The sequence below is a fragment of the Vigna angularis genome, chromosome 4 (genome assembly GCF_016808095.1).
Source record: "Vigna angularis cultivar LongXiaoDou No.4 chromosome 4, ASM1680809v1, whole genome shotgun sequence".
In the NCBI taxonomy this organism is placed as follows: Eukaryota; Viridiplantae; Streptophyta; class Magnoliopsida; order Fabales; family Fabaceae; genus Vigna; species Vigna angularis.
The window spans coordinates 19,936,391-19,954,843 of record NC_068973.1 but is presented as its reverse complement, the minus strand read 5'-3'; the positions used below and the strand labels follow the sequence as shown (position 1 = coordinate 19,954,843).

Below are 18,453 nucleotides of genomic sequence, written 5' to 3'. Positions count from 1 at the left end.
AAGTTTACCATTATTTCATATTAATAATACTCAAGTATTTTGCTTGAAGCACGCTACTGTGTTGCTTTTAAAAAATTAACAGTGTGCATCCAGTGGGCTGTTATTTTAACACGCCCTATGTTGGTTTATTGTGATAGTCAAGCCGCACTGCATATTATTGCCAATATAGTCCTTTACGAGGATACCAAATACATAGATATTGATTGTGATTTCGTACGCAATGCAATTTTGAATGGTACTATTGCAACTCGTTATGTTAACACTTCTAGCCAACTTGCTTATCTTTTCGCTAAAGCGCTCGACAATGACAAATTGATTTCTTTTTTCCCAAGTTGCGCATCCAAAATATGCATGCACCAAGTTGAAGGGGTGTTAGGCTAATAGCGAATATCTTGGGCTGATTGGTGTTATAGTTGATTGCTGATATATTGGGAAATTATGTGATTGCTGATATCTTGATAAATTATGTGATTGGCCAAGAATCATGTAATCCATTTATCGGGTTAATATTTTTTTAAGTAGATTTCTAGGTAGGAATTAAGGGAAATAATGCACCCAATGTGCAGTCATACATTTGTATATATACCACTTTGAGATAAATGAATAAGTAAGGTGATTTTCCCATTTATTTCTGTTAAAGAAACACATTTTTCTTTTATAAAAAACAATACAAGCTTTTCATAGATGTATAAACTGTTCATTAATTTTGAATCTCTCATGTTATCTGGTGTATATATTAGCCACCAACTTATTCAGAGATGTGAAGCATGCATGAAAACTGCACAGTCACTATTAAAAGGCACATACATATTTGCTTTTCCCCCCATATTACGTTACTCTTGGTACGTAATAAGAATACTTCAATTCTTCAGTAAAGAATCTATTTTCTCCATGCACCAAGAAATGCATCCCCTCTCCACATATTATCATCATTCTTTCACCATCTCAACTTCTTCTCATTGACTGATCGAGCATGCTTCCTAGTCCAAGAAGATATATACTGTAAATTAAGATGAGAGCTTATCCTACCAAATGCTTCTCTTCATCCACTTCTTTGTCTCTTCACTTTATGGCTCTTCTCTTCATAACTTCACTAGTTCTTGTTTCTTGTCGGAGTATTCTTGCTCCCAATTTCTCTACACCTCATGTTTATCGGAGGGGACAACCAACTTCGTCTTTGGATGCAGAAAATAGAAGAGCTTCAATATTACGTGATGAAGGAGAGACTCCATCTCCAACTGCATTTTTCAATGAAGTACTCTTATCTCCTTGAATCAACTTGTTAAAAAGGACCAAGTCTTTGTTTCATATCATTTAACTTCTTTTTTTCTTTCAATATGGTGTACCTTCTCATGCTTTCTTTTGTGGGGTTTCTTTTCTTTTTCTTACTACGTGGTTGGTCTTTAGGGTGATGAAAAGCTTGACACCAAGTTTGTGCAAAAAGGTACGGATAAAGAGAACTTTAAAGGTCACAAGTTAAGAAGAATTGAAGAAAAATTGGCTAAAGCAAGGTATTCAATTAGAGAAGCTAGCAAAATTCGAAATTTGACATCAACCCTCCAAGATCCAGACTATGTTCCTCAAGGTCCAATTTACAGAAACGCCAATGCCTTTCATAGGTACATATATATATACTTTTAGTCCAGCATAAGTTTCTTCATGCATCAAAATAATGCATGATAACCACCTACGTTCTCGAACATCCTTGAAAATTTAGCAGATAATCTTACTCAACTTTAGTTTGTATTAACTATAGTAATTTGTTCACAGGAGTTACTTAGAGATGGAAAAGGTGTTCAAGGTTTTTGTGTATGAAGAAGGGGAGCCACCGCTGTTCCATAATGGTCTAAGCAAAGACATATATGCCACTGAGGGAAGATTCACAAATGAAATGGAAAAGGGGAGGCACTATCGTACTTATGATCCAGATGAAGCTTTTGTGTATTATTTGCCCTTTAGTGTGGTTATGTTGGTCGAATATGTGTATGATCGTGGCTCCAATTATAATCTTGATCCCCTTGGCCTTGTTGTAAAAGACTACATACGAACTATATCCTATAAACATCCCTTCTGGAATCGATCCCTTGGCCATGATCATTTCATGCTCTCTTGCCATGATTGGGTAAGCAATGAGCTCTCTCTGCTAAATTAACTGAATTCCTCAATTACATTATTTTGATTATATATTTAATATCAAGAATGTGGCAAAATTAGCTGAGTTAATACTATCCTTTATGTAATAATACTATTTGGATACTGTACAGGGACCAGTTGTATCTAGTTACGTGGATCTCTTGTATAACAATTCCATAAGGGTTCTTTGCAACGCAAATACATCAGAAGGGTTCAAGTCTGCAAAGGATGTGTCATTTGCAGAGATTAAACTTATGGACGGGGAAGTCACTGATCTAGTGGGAGGGTATCCACCGTCTGAAAGGACTATCCTTGCTTTCTTTGCAGGTCATCTGCATGGCTATATAAGATACTTGCTGCTACATACATGGAAAAACAAAGACCAAGATGTGCAAGTTTATGAGGAAATTCCTGAAGGAATGTCTTACTACACAAAGCTTAGAAGCAGCAAGTTTTGCCTTTGCCCAAGTGGTTATGAAGTTGCCAGTCCAAGAATAGTGGAAGCAATATTTGCAGGATGTGTGCCAGTTTTGATTTCTGATAGCTATGTTCCACCCTTCAGTGATGTTTTGAACTGGAATTCATTTTCAGTTCAAGTGGCTGTGAAAGAAATTCCCAATATCAAAAAGATACTCATGGGCATTTCAGAAAGCCAGTATTTGAGGATGCAAAGGAGGGTGAAACAAGTGCAAGGACATTTTATGCCTAATGAGCCCCCAAAGAGATATGATATGTTCCATATGACTGTCCATTCCATTTGGCTCAGGAGGTTAAATATCCATATTCAAGATCAGTAATATCATTTCCACCACACAGATAGCATACACAACATCTAGAGGGTTTTCATATGTAAATGATGAGTAAGGCAATTAGCATATTTTGCGATCTAGAAAATTGTTCTCTCTTATGTTAAAACCTTTGGAAATTGGAATATATTGATTAGTAATGTTTACGTATAATAGATTCATCGTTTATCAACATGATCCATTGCTTGGTACTAATATTTTGAGGAGATGATAGTAACATGCAAGTACTATTTTCAATGTGATTTTAATTCTTAATCTTTGAGTGTAGCCTTGTTCATTGAATCCACTGAAAGCATTATTGAGTAAATTTTCTTGCAGATAAAAACAGACAAGTATTGCAGTGTCAAGTCAATTTCAAATGTAATCAAACAACTATTATTCTCATGAATAGCGATCATTGTAATACACGAACTATATTACACGAACTATATTACACGAACAGAACCAGAAATATAATACAGATAAATAGCTGACTTAAGGTACACAAAATAAAAAAGGTGACTTCTAAAACAGTGCACAAGAATTTTGAGAGTTTTTAACTAATTTGGAATTCCCCACTTGCATGAACCTCTTTGACCCTCTTATCATACTCATCTTCTTCATCCTCCTCTTCCTCCACTTCTTCATCCAAATCTTCTTCACCTTCCCAACCAAAACCTTTGACCAGCCTAGATACTGGAGGTGGATTTCTTGCCTCTCCCACAATTTTCATTATCTCGTCCACACTTTGAAGGTGAAAGTTTGGACTGTCCCTCTGGTAATAAATAGCTTGAGCTGATTCAGTTAGCTCCCTTGGAAGATTCTTCAAAAACCATGGGTGATTCTTAATTTCCTTAATAGTAATTCTCTGTAAACAATAAAGAATATTTTGTAGCAGTTAGCAATCCAAAAGTAGTTAGTTATATATTCTCAAGAGCATGTTGTTTGACAGAAATCACATTTAAACTCTTGTCTTTTCCTTCAAGGACGTGTAAAGCCAAAGCAGACTGAACCAAAGACACAAGTAGAGCATTCAAAGAAGGAATGTAAGATTCGAAAACCACAGAAAGACTTTGATTAAAAAGGATAGAATCAAATTCTGGTAAAATAACTAAGGGGACGTTTACTTTTGTTTTTTATTTTCCTTGAAAAATTTTTATTCAAAAAGTTCAAAACATAAAATAAAAATACAAGCAAATGTCCCCTAAAATATATAGCGAGTAAAAATTGTACATGGCATCACCTAAATTTAAGAAATCAAGTACAACAAGTGTTTGAATCTGAAAGTATTACAATTTGATAAAACTTCCCTCAAAATTGTACATCCGCCTATCCTGACACTCATGGAAACTCTCAAAAAAAGAGTATTTGGAAAGAAGTAAAAAGAACATTAAAGAGGTCTAACTAATGTTCTTGCGGATATAAGATACACATAAAAGTCAAACGAGAAATCGAAACACTCCAATCATACCTATCGAAGAAGATAAAATAAAAGCTGGGTATAAACTTCCTCTATAGGTTTAGCCTTGAACCACCAATATGGTGATCAGAAACGTATCTTCTGAGTATTTTCTATTCATTAGCAAAATGGTTCGCAAGGTTGAAAAGTAACTTTAATAAAATATATATACTTTAGACAATAAAAGAGGCATGGAACACATGATATGACATGATCTGATCAGTTGCAAGTCTAACAGAATTGCAATGAAAGTGTAAGTCGAGCTCATAAAGCAATATTATAACATACCCTCAATGGATTTGCAACAAATATACGAGAGAGAAGTTGTCTACAATCTTGAGATATGTGAACATAGTCAGGGATTTTGTATTGAACAGCCATTATACGCTGTAGAATAGAACAGGAAATCAGGATAAGAGTGATGCAAAAATAATATAAGAAACATTGTGCAAATCAGTATTGAAAAGGAGTAAGCATACCTGAATTGTTTTCCTAAAATTCCTAGGGTCATCCTGATCCTCAAAGGGGTATGCTCCAACCAGCATGACATAAAGAGTCACTCCACACGACCATACATCAGCCAACTAACACAAATTTTGAAACAGAAAGTACATCATATAATCATTAACATTGGTTCAAAAGTGAGCATGTAAAATACTCAATATACTTCATTCTTGGTAGCATATCAGAAGAACAAAGCAACAAAACTATGAAAGATGCAAGGAACTCTAAAGAACCATACGAAGCTAATATAGTACCTTTCCATCGTACTCTCGCCTTGAAAGAACTTCCGGTGCTATATAAGCAGGTGTTCCAACTGTTGATTTGGGTCGGGAATGCAGCAAAGATGACTACATCACAGACACGAGACATTAAAAAATGTTTTAACGGTAACTGAAATTTTGAGCTGGATGATGCTAATTCCAATACCTTGGAGTAACCGAAGTCACAAATTTTTAACCGAGGAGCATGACTTCCATCTAAAAGGGTATTTTCTAGCTTCAAATCTCGGTGGCATATTTGCTGCAAAAGAACAGTAAACGAGCATATGTGAGAAATAACATGATTTTCAGTAAGAACCTGCCATGATTTCCCACAAACTTGAGCATGAACATACCATTGTATGACAGAAATGGACACCAGAGATCAGCTGCTGAAAGAAATATCTAGCCTGAACATTACAACCAAAGGAAAGTGAAACATAACATACTGAAACAAAAAGCAAGGGGGAAAATTACCAAAGCTTGTAAAGCTATTAACCTCGTCTTCACTGAACCTGCCAGCACTGCATATCCTCTCAAAGAGCTCTCCTCCTGCTGCATACTCCATCACAATTGCCAAATGTGTGGGAGTCAAAACCACCTGCAAAAGCAACATTCCATTGTAGAACAAAAGAAACAGCAAATAATTCATTAATGTGCAGTGCTAGTGCTCAACACAAAGTGATCCAGCATGTTAAATAAAAGAAGTAAATGAAATTCCTTGCCTCCTTGTAACGAATTATATTGGGATGCCGAAGGGACCTGTGGTTCATAATCTCCCTTGCCACGTTCTCATCAATCTGAAAATTGAAGTTGAAGAAAAAGAAAAAACAAGTTAAAGTTTAAGCCTTTCATTTAATAAACAGTGAAGACAACAAATCATAGGGGAATTAATCAACAAATAGGCAAATACAAACAAGTCTCCTCTTTCTTCAGTTATGCTTAATTCAAGTGGTACCATCTCTTCAACTCCTTAACAGTAAAAACACAAAAGGGTTGTGAAAAAAAAAATCATAAATTGATGGAACTATTGTATTAAAGAAGAAACCTTTGGGCCACGCTCGATGTATTTCATGGCTACGAGCTCCTTGGTGACCCTGTTCCTCATAAGCCTGGCCACCCCAAAATTGCCTGCCCCCAATTCCTTAACAGCCTCGTACTTATCCATGAACTAGAAAATAGAGAATCACACAAGCATTCTATGTTGTTCCCACTTTGATCAAAAGGTTATGCAAAAAGTGGAGGCTTGATGCGAACGATGAAGAAGAGAAGAAAGGGTAGGGAAACGAATAATAATGGGTTTTGAAGCAAAGCAAGAGTTGGGGGTAAAAGGTATTGTAAGTGGTGCAGGGTGGCACTTGGTTATCGGTTATGTTTGTCAGTTGCTTCTGTCACTTTATCCATTAATAATCGTCGAATGATTCACTCAGAGGTTTAGAATGTGCAGTGAGTGTGTTTTTGTGCTTTGGTTGGAATTAGATGTTCACTTTAAGAAGAGGTTTCCATAATTGACTTACCTTCCATGTTCCAACATCTTCTGCAGAGTGGGTCCCTTCAAAACTAGTCCTTAATTAATTCCACTATATACCAATATTTATTCTCATTATTGTTTCTTCTAATTTTAATTTCATTTCATTTCTCGATATAGAAAAGTGTAGATTAAATTAATTAAGATGTAAGACGTGTGAAATGCTTCCAAACTAAATTATTTAGAATTTATTTGACTTCATCAATTTGTGTTATTTATAAGTAGGTTTGGAAGGAGTAAAAACTTTTGAATATGTATTATGGTTGTATAAACACTTTAAATTAAATGTAAGAAAAGTATAGAATTAAAATAATTTTAGTTAAGTCGTATTAATATTAAAAATAACCAGTTTTAGTAAAATATAAATATATATTGTCAAGATATTTTATTAATAATGCAATTACTTAGGACTCTTTAGTTGTTATTACATTCTTATTTTTAAAAAAATAAAATTCTCGTATGTATATTCAAATCTAATAAATATAAAAAAAATTGTCACTTTTCCATCTCTTTTGGGCTCGTGTCTATATCTCATATTTACTTTTTTTTATGTTTTAACGTCAATTTATTAATTATTACAAAGTAATAAAATTTTGCAAAATAAACATAATATTATCAAACATTTAATATCAAAATATGTATTTTTTTTTCAATATCAAATATTTAGAAAGAAATTATAATTATATATTTCAAAATAAAATTTCATAATAACTAAAATATTTATCAAAATTTGTAAATGTTAACAAATAAAGTTGATATTTAAAAATATTTTAAACGTTTCTTTACTCTCTTCCTTTTAATTTTAATGAAATATATTTTTATGCACTAAAAAAATTATAATGCAACAATCATACAAAGAACAAATATTAAACTAATAATAATTAAATTTTAGTATAAATCTTTTATATTTTGAACTTCACTATATGTTAAAAAGTGATAATGTCTCTACTATTTTAAAGTAAACACTAGTACAACAATCATCAAGTCATGAGTAGAACAATTGCTCTCAACTTTCAAGTGTTGAGAAGCATAAATCACCACCTTTTTCACCCATATTAACACGCACCACAATCTGTTGGTGTGATGCATCACAATAAATCTCAAAATGCCTCCCTGTGACAAGTATAAACAATAATGAGGCATTGATCAACCTCTTCTTCAACTTTCTAAAAACTCTCTTCACTAATCTGCCCATGTAAAAGAATGATCTTTTTGTATCAACCATGTTAAAAAAGCTATCAACCTTGTGAAACCTCCCACAAAACTTCTATAGACACTTATATTTTCCCAAGACAACATAACAAACTAACAATCCTTATGATCATTCTAATGATGGACTTTTTGAGCTCTTCAACAATTATCACTAAAACAAACACACAACCAACATAACAAAAACATAGCACCCATTTCCCACAAATCTCCTTAGGTTCAACTTACTTTGATACCAAAATGTAACATCCAAAATTTAGTAGGATTCACCTTACTAATTTAAAACATTGCATAATCGATAACAAGCATAAACATGTTAAGACAAGATCGCTTATAAGATTGGACCGTCTAACGTCTTCATGTTTTGAAGTTTAACAAGTGATAAACAAAATGAACATTTGACCAAGTATTACCTTTGTGAAAACAATATCGTTGAATGAAAGACATCTTATAAAAAAGCGTTGTGAGATCGAAATTTTTAAAGAAAAGCTATAAGTAAAAGCGTTGATATCTTAGTAGACACATCATCGAACGATATCCTCATAAAATGCGTCAATATGTTTTTTTGAACAACCTCTCACTATATCTTGCAAAATAATGTGTTAAATGATGTTTTTGGAAAACTCGCTAAAAGCTATAAACAATGCTCCAAAAACAAATGTATTGAGCAACATTATCCTAAATGCGCTCTTACACTGAACAAAGATCACTAAACAAAGCACTGTTAGTAAATGCCTTGTATAAGCTAAACGATACCTTGTACCAAATGATAATTTCATCCAACGATGAAACCTTTATGAATTACTTGGTATCTTTTTAGAAATGCTTAAACGATCAAATCTTGTTTGAACGATAGAAAACTTGAAAAACACATAGTTATTCTGAACACGCATTAAAGAGCATTAAATACACAATGTTTCAAAACAACAAAAAAGGTCAGAAAAAGGATGTATCTGCATGCATATTTACTCTACTCTTTGTAGTTGTTACGTTGTCTCTCTTTCTCTACATTGTCTAAAGCTTTCATTTAAAGAGAAAACATTTACAAGTCTTTCATATTTACTTTACATTGAAAACTTATTCTCTCTCTAAGAGTTGCCAAATCTGTAACTTATTTGAAAAACCTTTTCGGTTGTGTTGTAAATTCAAAAGTGAATTAAAACATTTGGTGTTTAACTTAGTTGAGTTAAACAATCTACTCAGTTGACTAGGGTTGAAACCATGAGTGATTGATAGTTGTAAACTAGGAATGGTTAAACTAGTATAATCTTTTTAAAATTTAGTGGACCCTTAAAAGGTCTTAAGGGAGAACTAGAAGTAGCTCAGATTTGAGTGAACCACTATAAAAATTGTGTGTTATTGCGTTGCTTTATAAAAAAATTTCCTAAACGCTTTTTTAAACACACCAGCGTTTAATAACTATTGCAGGTTATCTAACCCCTACAAGAGTCATTATGTAAGATCTAGGAAAATAAGGGTTTTGAAAATAAAATAGTTTTGAGACTTTGGCTTTTTGTTTGGAAATTAGTGTTTTTGAGTGTATATTTTTGTTAGAACATAATTGTTATGTTATTTCTTTATTTTTATATTTTTACCTAAGGGGAAAAGGGTCTTTTACCTTTATTTAATTGGTGTAGAAATTAATTAAGGGGTGGTTTGGTGTTTAGAAACCCTAGAAACTCTAAATCAAAGAGAGAAAACAGAGGAAGAGAGGAGATTGACATTCTAGGAGAAGAAGAGAGAGAGCAATGGGAAACTCTTAGTGTAAAGGAAGATTGGTGGTGTTTTACGGTTGTAGATAAAACCTTATGATTGGCCAAGGTATGGGGAAACTTACTTTTGTTTGTTTATGGTTGTATGTTGTATGTGTTCTTGGTTATCTTGATTGGTAATCTTTGCTTTGATACATGTGTATATGATTATGATTATCTGTGTTTATTGTTGGGTAAGAGTTTGTGTATGAATAGGTATATGATTTATGTAATATTTGTGATGATTTTTCCTATGAATGTATTATCTATGTTTTGTTGGGTTATCCCAACAAAGAGTTTGATGCTAAGGGAGAACTGAGTTATGATGCTTGGGTATTTCCATGCAAATATATGTTGTAAGTGTTGGGTTATAAAGCTCTTTCCTATGTGGAAAATAGGCCAAATAATGTGGACCATTATGTCTTACTTTGTTTTAGTGGAGATGTGTCAGAGTAGTAGGGCACAATAAAGTCATTTGAAGAGAGGAAAAATCCAAGTGAGAGAGAAATGAAGAGAAGAAGTCATTCTCGCATAACATAAAACCTGCACTAGTGTTTTAAATGTTGTAACGTCGTTCACCATTGGATCAGGATGCGTTTTGGATAGTGGTTTCCAGACGTATGGTTCTTCATTTTGACCATTTGAATCGTCATAAAATATGCACTAATGTTTGGGAGAAAACAGTCTCGCATCAACAACTCTATGTTGGGGAATTTCATAAAATATGCACTAATGTTTTCGTTGTTGTGAAGTCCTTCATTGTTGGATCGGGCATATTTTTGGACAGTGGGTTCCAGACGTATGGTTCTTCATTCTGATTGTTTGGATCGTGAATCGGAGGTTTAGTTTGGGAGAAAACAACCTCAAATCAACAGCTCTATTTTGGAGAAATTTCATCTTCTTGGTTCTTATTTGTAAGCATTATGCTTAGTTAGTTTGGCTTCTTGAAAACCCCATTTGGTGTTTTTATCGGAAACTCTTTTGCACCCTATTATTGGGGGTATAACATGTCAATGATTGGATATGGATTATTCAAGTGATGTATTATATGTGTTTGAGTATGTTTACATGGGTATATGATGCTTGAATGCGTGTATGATGTGTTAACTATGTTTCCACGTGATCTAAGGTTAATGTATATATGTTTGAATGCTTGAATCATATTCAAGATGTGTTTCGATTCATCAATAATCAATTATCATTAGTTATAATCGATTATATGCATGTTGGTTTTGAGTGTGGTTTCAGAAATAATCGATTATTTGGGATGACAATCGATTATCCCTTCTTGCGTGATGTTTCTAGATAAATTTAACTGAGACAATCGATTATCTTAAGTGATAATCAATTATCATAGTGCATTTTGGTGAAAAATGGCGAATTTAATGAAGAATGGATGTGGACCAAGCCTGAGGAGCTATTAAACATGATGATAATCAGAGATGGAGATTAGTAGTTATGTTTAGGGTCAGTATGACTTGTGGTTGAGAGTGGATCATGGGTGAGTGTTGGGATGTACCTGAGTATATGATTGATGAGCATGAGAGTGGAGGATAAGTCTACTTGTTGTACCTCGTAAATCCTGGTTCTATCTACGAATAGGTGTTTCCTTTTGCCTTGTGTGCATTGGAAGGATATGATTTGTAATGGTGATGATCATGGTACTTGAGATGCTTCAAGTTATGTTATGTTGATAATGGTGTTACTATAATGGTTATACTAAGTAGTTAGCATGGGTGCTAATGAGTGGATAGACCAAGGGCCAATGTGTGAGATATTAGTGATGACATCAAGGGTTCGAGATCAAGGATCGATGATTGAAGTTCAAGGATCGAGTATCGATGATCGAGTAATTTAGTATGATTGAATTGTTTATGTTAGAGGATTAGGAATACTATTGTTATTACTACTATGTATGAGGTGTTTGATTATGGTTTATATAATTAAAAGGTATGTATCTTGTTGTGTGTTTGATTATGGTTGGTATAATCAGAAGATATATATCTTGTTGTGTGATTGATTATGGTTGATATAATCAGCATGTACGTATCTTGTTGTTATGATTGTTTTATCAATAGCTTACCCCATACATGTTTGTGCTTGTGAATAAAATTATAGGCGATGATCATATAATGTGTTATACATGAGTAGATAATGTTACAGATGTTCTAGAGGCGTGATTGACTCGAGAGAGGATATGAATAACCTTGAGATTCATTTAAAACTATTTTGTTTTACAAGTTAAGACAATATAATTGGAGTATTTCTTTCGTTATTTTATTACTCGAAATAATATAATTGGATAAGGTTTTCTTTAAGTACGTTTTCGCGCTATGATAAATTTTGAATTTTATCGATTTTCCCGTGTCATCTCAAGAATCAGGGTGTTACAAATTAAACAATATTTTAGCTTGTCTTAAAGGTTTTTCCTATTTGGAAGTAATGTATTGATATTTTGTATGATTTTTTAAAATTTTATTAATATCGATTCTATCTAATATGATTTTTTTAATAATTTACAAGTATATATGACATATATCTTATTTTAAAAATAATATTAATTTATAATATATACATAAAAATAAATTTAATTTGAAAGTTGATTATTTAAGAATTAATTAAATTTAAAGGCTTTATTGGTCTTTTGGTCCTCGTTGAATGATTCAATTAGGTCTCTTAATTTTTGTTAGGTTCAATTAAGTCCTCCTTTCTTAAAAATGATCCAATTTGATCATTTTCATTGTATTAGCAATAATGTCATGTCCGTATATGTTACAATTTGCAGTATTTTCAAGTTTTTTTAATTTTTTGTTTTTTTAAAACAATTTGTCATAGTGTTGTACCATGTAGAAATATCAATATTATTGTCACGTATTAGTGTGAGTGTCACATGCCAGCGTTATTGTCACATGGTAGTGTCTTGTATTCAATTTAGTCTCTATATTTGAAATTTTAACTCAATTGTGTCCCTATATTTTGAGATTCAAATGAGTCCTAATTTTATTTTTCAATTTAAATAAAAAAACCTATTTTAAAAAATATAAATGTAAAGTGACACTTGTAACTTTTAAATTTTAATACTTTTAATATGACAAGTGTCACTTTACATTTTTAGTTTTAATATTTTTTAAAATTATAAGTTTAAAATAGGAATTTTTTTATTGAAATTAAAAATCTAAAAAATATAACTAATTTGAATGTTTAGATAGAGTGATATGATGTATAAATTTCAAAAAATTATTTTACCATGTATATATAAGTTGTAATTAAGTTTAATAACTAAATTGGTTTCACTTTGGAAGGGACAAAATTGCTCCATTTTAAAAGCAATAGGAGCTCGATTGAATCAAGATTTCAAATACAGGAACTAAATTAAATACAAGACACATTGACACATTACACTAACGTTGCTACATGACATGGCAATGACTTAATATGTGACTATTTCTTAAAATTAAAAAAAAATTAAAAATACTACGAATTGACATGTGACATGTAGTGTTAACGCCAATCTAATTAAAAGACTTAACTGGATCATTTTTACAAATACAAGGACTTAATTAAAAAAAATTAAATGACTGAATTGAATCACACAAAAGAATACAAGGTTTAAAGACTAATTAAACGAAATTTAAACTATGATATCATAGATTATCTTAACAATATTTTTGAATCTATATGAATGAAGGTAAGCTTAGGTTGAGTTTAAATTCACTTTATAATAAACATATACAACAAAGATATTGTTTGTTTCACTATTACAACTAAGGGTTTAGGCTATAATTATTTTTTATGTTAAACTACAAATAATGAATCTTAGTATATTATGTCGTAGTAAAAAAGAAATCTTTTAGATTATGATTATAAATTGCATTCTATAATATTTAATAGACTACGATCAATAAGGAAATCATTAAAAATCTCAAAATCTCACGTTAATTAGATATAAGGTTAATTTAAAGTATATATTTAGATGAAAATTTTACTTTAAAAATTAATTTTGTAAAATTGAGTTTAGTTTAAATTTCATTTCTTAACCGAAATTGTACTCTATATGTACTAAATGAAGTATGTTTACCAAAAAATTATAATATTTGGTAGTTTAAAACTAACAAATAGGCATAATTATACCTTTAAAAGAAATATAGACTATATTTGTCTTACCACCCGAAACCTATTATTACTATAAAAATAGTGTAAAAAAGTGCAGACGAATAGGCTATATATGGTTCCTGTAAATAACCGTAGCATATAATCATTCAAAAAATATATTAAAACTAGCATAAGAATATACTATGATTCTTTGTAATAATCATGGCCTATAGTAACATATAAGCTATTATTATTACTACAGAAATAATATGTTTATATGGAATTTATTTTTAAAATATTTTTTTGGTTTTGATTTCTTCTTACATAATTACAAACCCTGGAGAGAAGAAGATCAAAAAAATATCCAAATATACAATGAGAAACCAAAAACAAAACAAATAACAATTTTATACTACGCAAAAGTATTTACATATAAAAAGTCCAAAAAAAAATCTAAATATATTGAGAAACCAAAAACAAAACAAATAACAATTTTATACGCAAAAGTATTTACATATAAAAAGTACAAATAGACTAACTAAGTAAAATATTGTACATTTTTACTATATGTTTAGCAGAAACATTCCTTACATAGATAGTCAAGTCTATAAACAATGATTAAAGATTGCGGAAATTTTGAAAAAGAAAATAATGTAATCTTTTTATTAGACAATAATTTTAATTAGTGCAAAGAAAAAAATTTAAAGTTCTTTAAGTTAAGCTAATTATTACCTGTAATTTTGGATAATTACTTTGCATAAATACTTTTAAAATATTTGGATATATCTTTTTGAGAAATATAATAAACTTATAAAATATATAATTTTCTTGCATGCAAGCTCTAAATATAATTAGCATGCATGCTACTTAGCAATATCTTTGTTTATTGTTGACCATGAATGAACTTGAGTTTCAAATTCATGTTTCGACATAATCATGTTGCACACCTCCTCCCACCACGTGATTATGGGCGTTTGGCATGCATATAAAAACAATTGAAAATGAGTATTTTGTTTTGTTTTGGACCAACGTTGAAGACACGGCTTCATGGTGCCCCATTCTTCACATCAATTAATTCAAAAGAATTTGATAATACAAGAGTTTCACTTCGAAGGTTTTATTTAAAAGTTTTGGCACCCAAGTAATTTTACCTATTTAATTATTATTGATGCATGAGGTGTTTGTTTTTCAGTTCAAAATTAATTTTCTAAACTATTACTTCGCCCATACGCGTAATCTCACATTATTTTGTTTATTTTATCATCATTTGTTATATGAATTGAGTGCATATATAATTAATAAGTTTGTATAATTAGCATATGTTAGACCATTTGATTAAATGATTAATAGTGTATGTTACACCTTTGAGTACGATACTTGGAGCCAATTACTCATGAAACACCTAATAATAGGTTATAATTATGCATGCTTCTATTTTCTATACATACATGCATGAAGAGGGAATTTAAAATCTATACGAATAATGTTTTAATTAAATTTAATATATAATGAGAGTTTCTTTTATCTTTTGGTATATATATAGTCCAAAATTTAGGGGAAGGCAAGATGTCAACTTAAAAAGAGTGTTTATGAAAGTACTTATATTATACCTTACCCTATAAAATGAGGGAGAGTTTATATGCAATTTTTAATATGCTAGAGTCTATTATACTCTATGGAATCATATATACTTCTATGATTATCTACTTTGAAAACATACTTTAACAGTGGAATGGAGCATAATAGTGTTGGCGTTAATTGGTTTGATCAAAAACTAGAATTTTGATGTGATAGAAGTTTATTATGGACTTTGGTTGTGGCCGACATGCATAGCACTGTTGTTCTACTGGGGTTGTCTTATTCGGCAGTGTTCCTATTTTTGGTCAAAGATGCATGTTATGTATATAATATATAATATGTATATTTATATCTGAGTTACACAATTATTGGGCATTGAATGTGTATAGAATTACTGGCTATGGAAACTCAAAATGTCAAAGGTATGTGAGTCACGTGCCAGTGTTCATGCCCATTTCCCTTTCCCTTGCTCATTCATGAATATCTTCAGAAGGCACATGATTTTGCCAAATGTGTAAGAATATGCAATTACTATTTGCTTTGCATGAAAGATCAAAAGAAACATCAAATTCACACTTGATTAAAAGCTTATCTTATTTAATTACGTCAAACACTGTTTTATGATAGGTTTACGACCAACTAAACGTGTACAAAAGGCTTTAGAAAAACAAGTAAATAACAACTTAAGCTAAAAGGGATTTTGTATGTAAATTAAATGATAATTAGCACATAAGAAAAATAAGTTAACTATGCTTATGTCCTAAACCAATTTCTTAATGAAGTCGTAGGCCTATCCTACAACTAAAATACATAAATAATCAAACAAATGTAAAGAGAATCTCGATTTTGACCCAAGTTAATTATTATGACTCAATTATTGACCTTTTCCATATTTATGAATCCATACTTCAATGTGATTATTCTCTTCGATGTTAACAAAGTTGAAAAACAATTAAGGGTTTATATATCACTCTGAATAGTGTTACACATTATTATAACTTTTTTTTTTAAAAAAAAATTGATAATGCCACACTTCAAGAATATACACATAAATAGTGGTGATACGAAATTTTTTCAAGTTACATTGTTTTCTTTGCGATTAATGTTCGTCAAGATTGTTTTTAGTTGATATTAACTATAATTATTTAGGTTAATAGTTTAAGATGTTGATGGTTTGGGGTTTTGTCGATTTTTTTATTGTTGTCAACTATTTGGACTAGCGGACCCTGAGGAATTGGGTCTTTTATTTTAAAGGTTGTTGAGCTTTATTACCCAATATGGTATCAAAGCAGGTTTAATACCTGCTCTACTTTCGCTGCCCCAGAATCCTTTCCTTCAGTTTCTTGCTTTATTTCTTAGTCTCTTCTTGCTTCTTGCTGTAATGGATCACATGGATCAATCCACCAATCCTGCCAGTCCTTTCTATCTACATCTTGGGGAGAATCCAGGACTTACTCTCATCTCTCAAGTCCTAAGTGAGACCAATTACTCTTTTTGGAGCAGGAGCATGAGAAGAGCTCTTCTTTCTAAAAACAAGATCAAGTTCATTGATGGGTCAATCAAGAAACCACAAAGAAGTGAGAGATTTTATTCGATGCATGGGAAAGATGCAACATGATGGTTCTTTCCTGGATTATAAAGACACTTTCTCCATAGATTGTAGAAAGTGTGATATATGTTGAAGAAGCCAAAGAGTTATGGGATGAACTGAAGGAAAGATTCTCTAAAGGTGACTATTTTAAAATTTATGATTTACTTCAAGACATTCATTCAATCAACAGGGAAAAAGAAGTGTTAGTTAGTTTTTCACAGATTTAAAGATTCTTTGGAAAGAATTGGAATCCTTTAGACCCATACCCAGTTGTACGTGTGACATTCCTTGTAATTGTGAGCTCTCAAAAGTTTTCTTTGAAATACAGAGAAATGGAACATGTTATATGTTTCTTAAAGGGGCTGAATGATACTTATAACATTGTGAGAACTCAAATCCTCTTGATGGATCCCCTCCCCAACATCAATCGTGTTTTCTCCCTCATCATGCAGCAAGAAAGATAAGATAATGGCACTGCCAACCAAAAGCAGACTACTGAAACCAAAGTTCTAGCTAATGTTGCTGAAAAAAACAACAATTGGTGACCTGACCAGACTTGGAAAAACCAAGGGCGTGGTGTTGGATCACGTGGCCAAGGAAGAGGAAGAGGAAAGAATCCTAACTATGGCAAACAGTGTTCCTAATACAACAAAATGAATCATACTGTGGATGAGTATTATTCCAAGCACTGTTATCCACCTTGGTATAAGAAAATTGACAGCAATCAAGATGAAAAGGTTGACTGGAATTCAGCCAACATCTGCCAGAGCAGTTCTGGCCTAGAGGGTGTTCAACCCACTCACCAGGGCAGCACCAATGTTGTCTTCAATTCTTTTACCCTATAGCAGATGCAAAAACTTCTCAGAATGATATAAAAGGTTGATGAATCTACTCATAAGGTCAACCAGATGCAGAGAAATAACATAGAAGACAAACAAGATACCCTTTCTTGGATTATTGACACTAGTGCCACTGATCATGTGACCCATGAGAAAAGAAATTTTGTCACTTTTTATAAAATTAAGCCCATTTCTGTCAGACTCCCAAATAACTCTGTTATCACTGCTGAACATGCAGGGACTGTCCAATTCTCTAAAGATTTTATTATTTTCAATGTTCTATATATTCCTGATTTTTCTTTTAATTTAATTTCTGTCCAAAGTCTTATCAAAGACTTAAACTGCAGTCTAACTTTTTCCTCTGAGGTTTGTCAGATAAGGGAGAATTCTACATTGAAGATGATTGGGTGTGTTAATTCTTACAAAGGTCTCTATTACCTACAAGCTTTTCCCAATCCGGACCAAGATTTTGTTTCAAGTGTGTTTTCTCTTATAAACATGTTGATGTAAATTTGTGGCACTATAGGTTAGGCCATCCTGGACACAAGACTGTAAAACAGATATGTGAAAATTTTCCTTATGTGCAAATGAGTCTTGATATTGTTTGTGATACTTGTCACTATGCTAAACAACGTAAATTGCCTTTTCCTAGAAGTGTTTCTTTGTCCATTGAATGCTTTGAAATGATTCAATGTGATATATGGGGTCCTCTTTCCATTTCTTCTAT

The 18,453-nt window shown here is 31.8% G+C and overlaps 2 protein-coding genes across 2 annotated transcripts; one reads left to right on the top strand and one right to left on the bottom strand.

The window, feature by feature from the left end:
• Nucleotides 1-810: 810 nt before the first annotated feature.
• Nucleotides 811-3,070, top strand: LOC108331303 (probable glycosyltransferase At5g03795). Its single transcript, XM_017565955.2, has 4 exons — nt 811-1,255; nt 1,408-1,619; nt 1,771-2,122; nt 2,265-3,070. The coding sequence occupies exons 1-4, from the start codon at nt 1,013-1,015 to the stop codon at nt 2,928-2,930; spliced, it is 1,473 nt and encodes a 490-aa protein (XP_017421444.1). The 5' UTR covers nt 811-1,012; the 3' UTR covers nt 2,931-3,070.
• A 228-nt stretch (nt 3,071-3,298) lies between these two features.
• LOC108330560 (serine/threonine-protein kinase SRK2A) lies at nt 3,299-6,628 on the bottom strand. Its single transcript, XM_017565046.2, has 9 exons — nt 6,187-6,628; nt 5,864-5,938; nt 5,638-5,739; nt 5,495-5,548; nt 5,308-5,400; nt 5,136-5,228; nt 4,857-4,961; nt 4,666-4,764; nt 3,299-3,786 (listed from the first exon to the last, which is right to left on the bottom strand). Exons 1-9 carry the CDS (start codon nt 6,304-6,306, stop codon nt 3,475-3,477), a joined length of 1,053 nt encoding a protein of 350 aa, XP_017420535.1. The 5' UTR covers nt 6,307-6,628; the 3' UTR covers nt 3,299-3,474.
• Between the last annotated feature and the right edge of the window lie 11,825 nt (nt 6,629-18,453).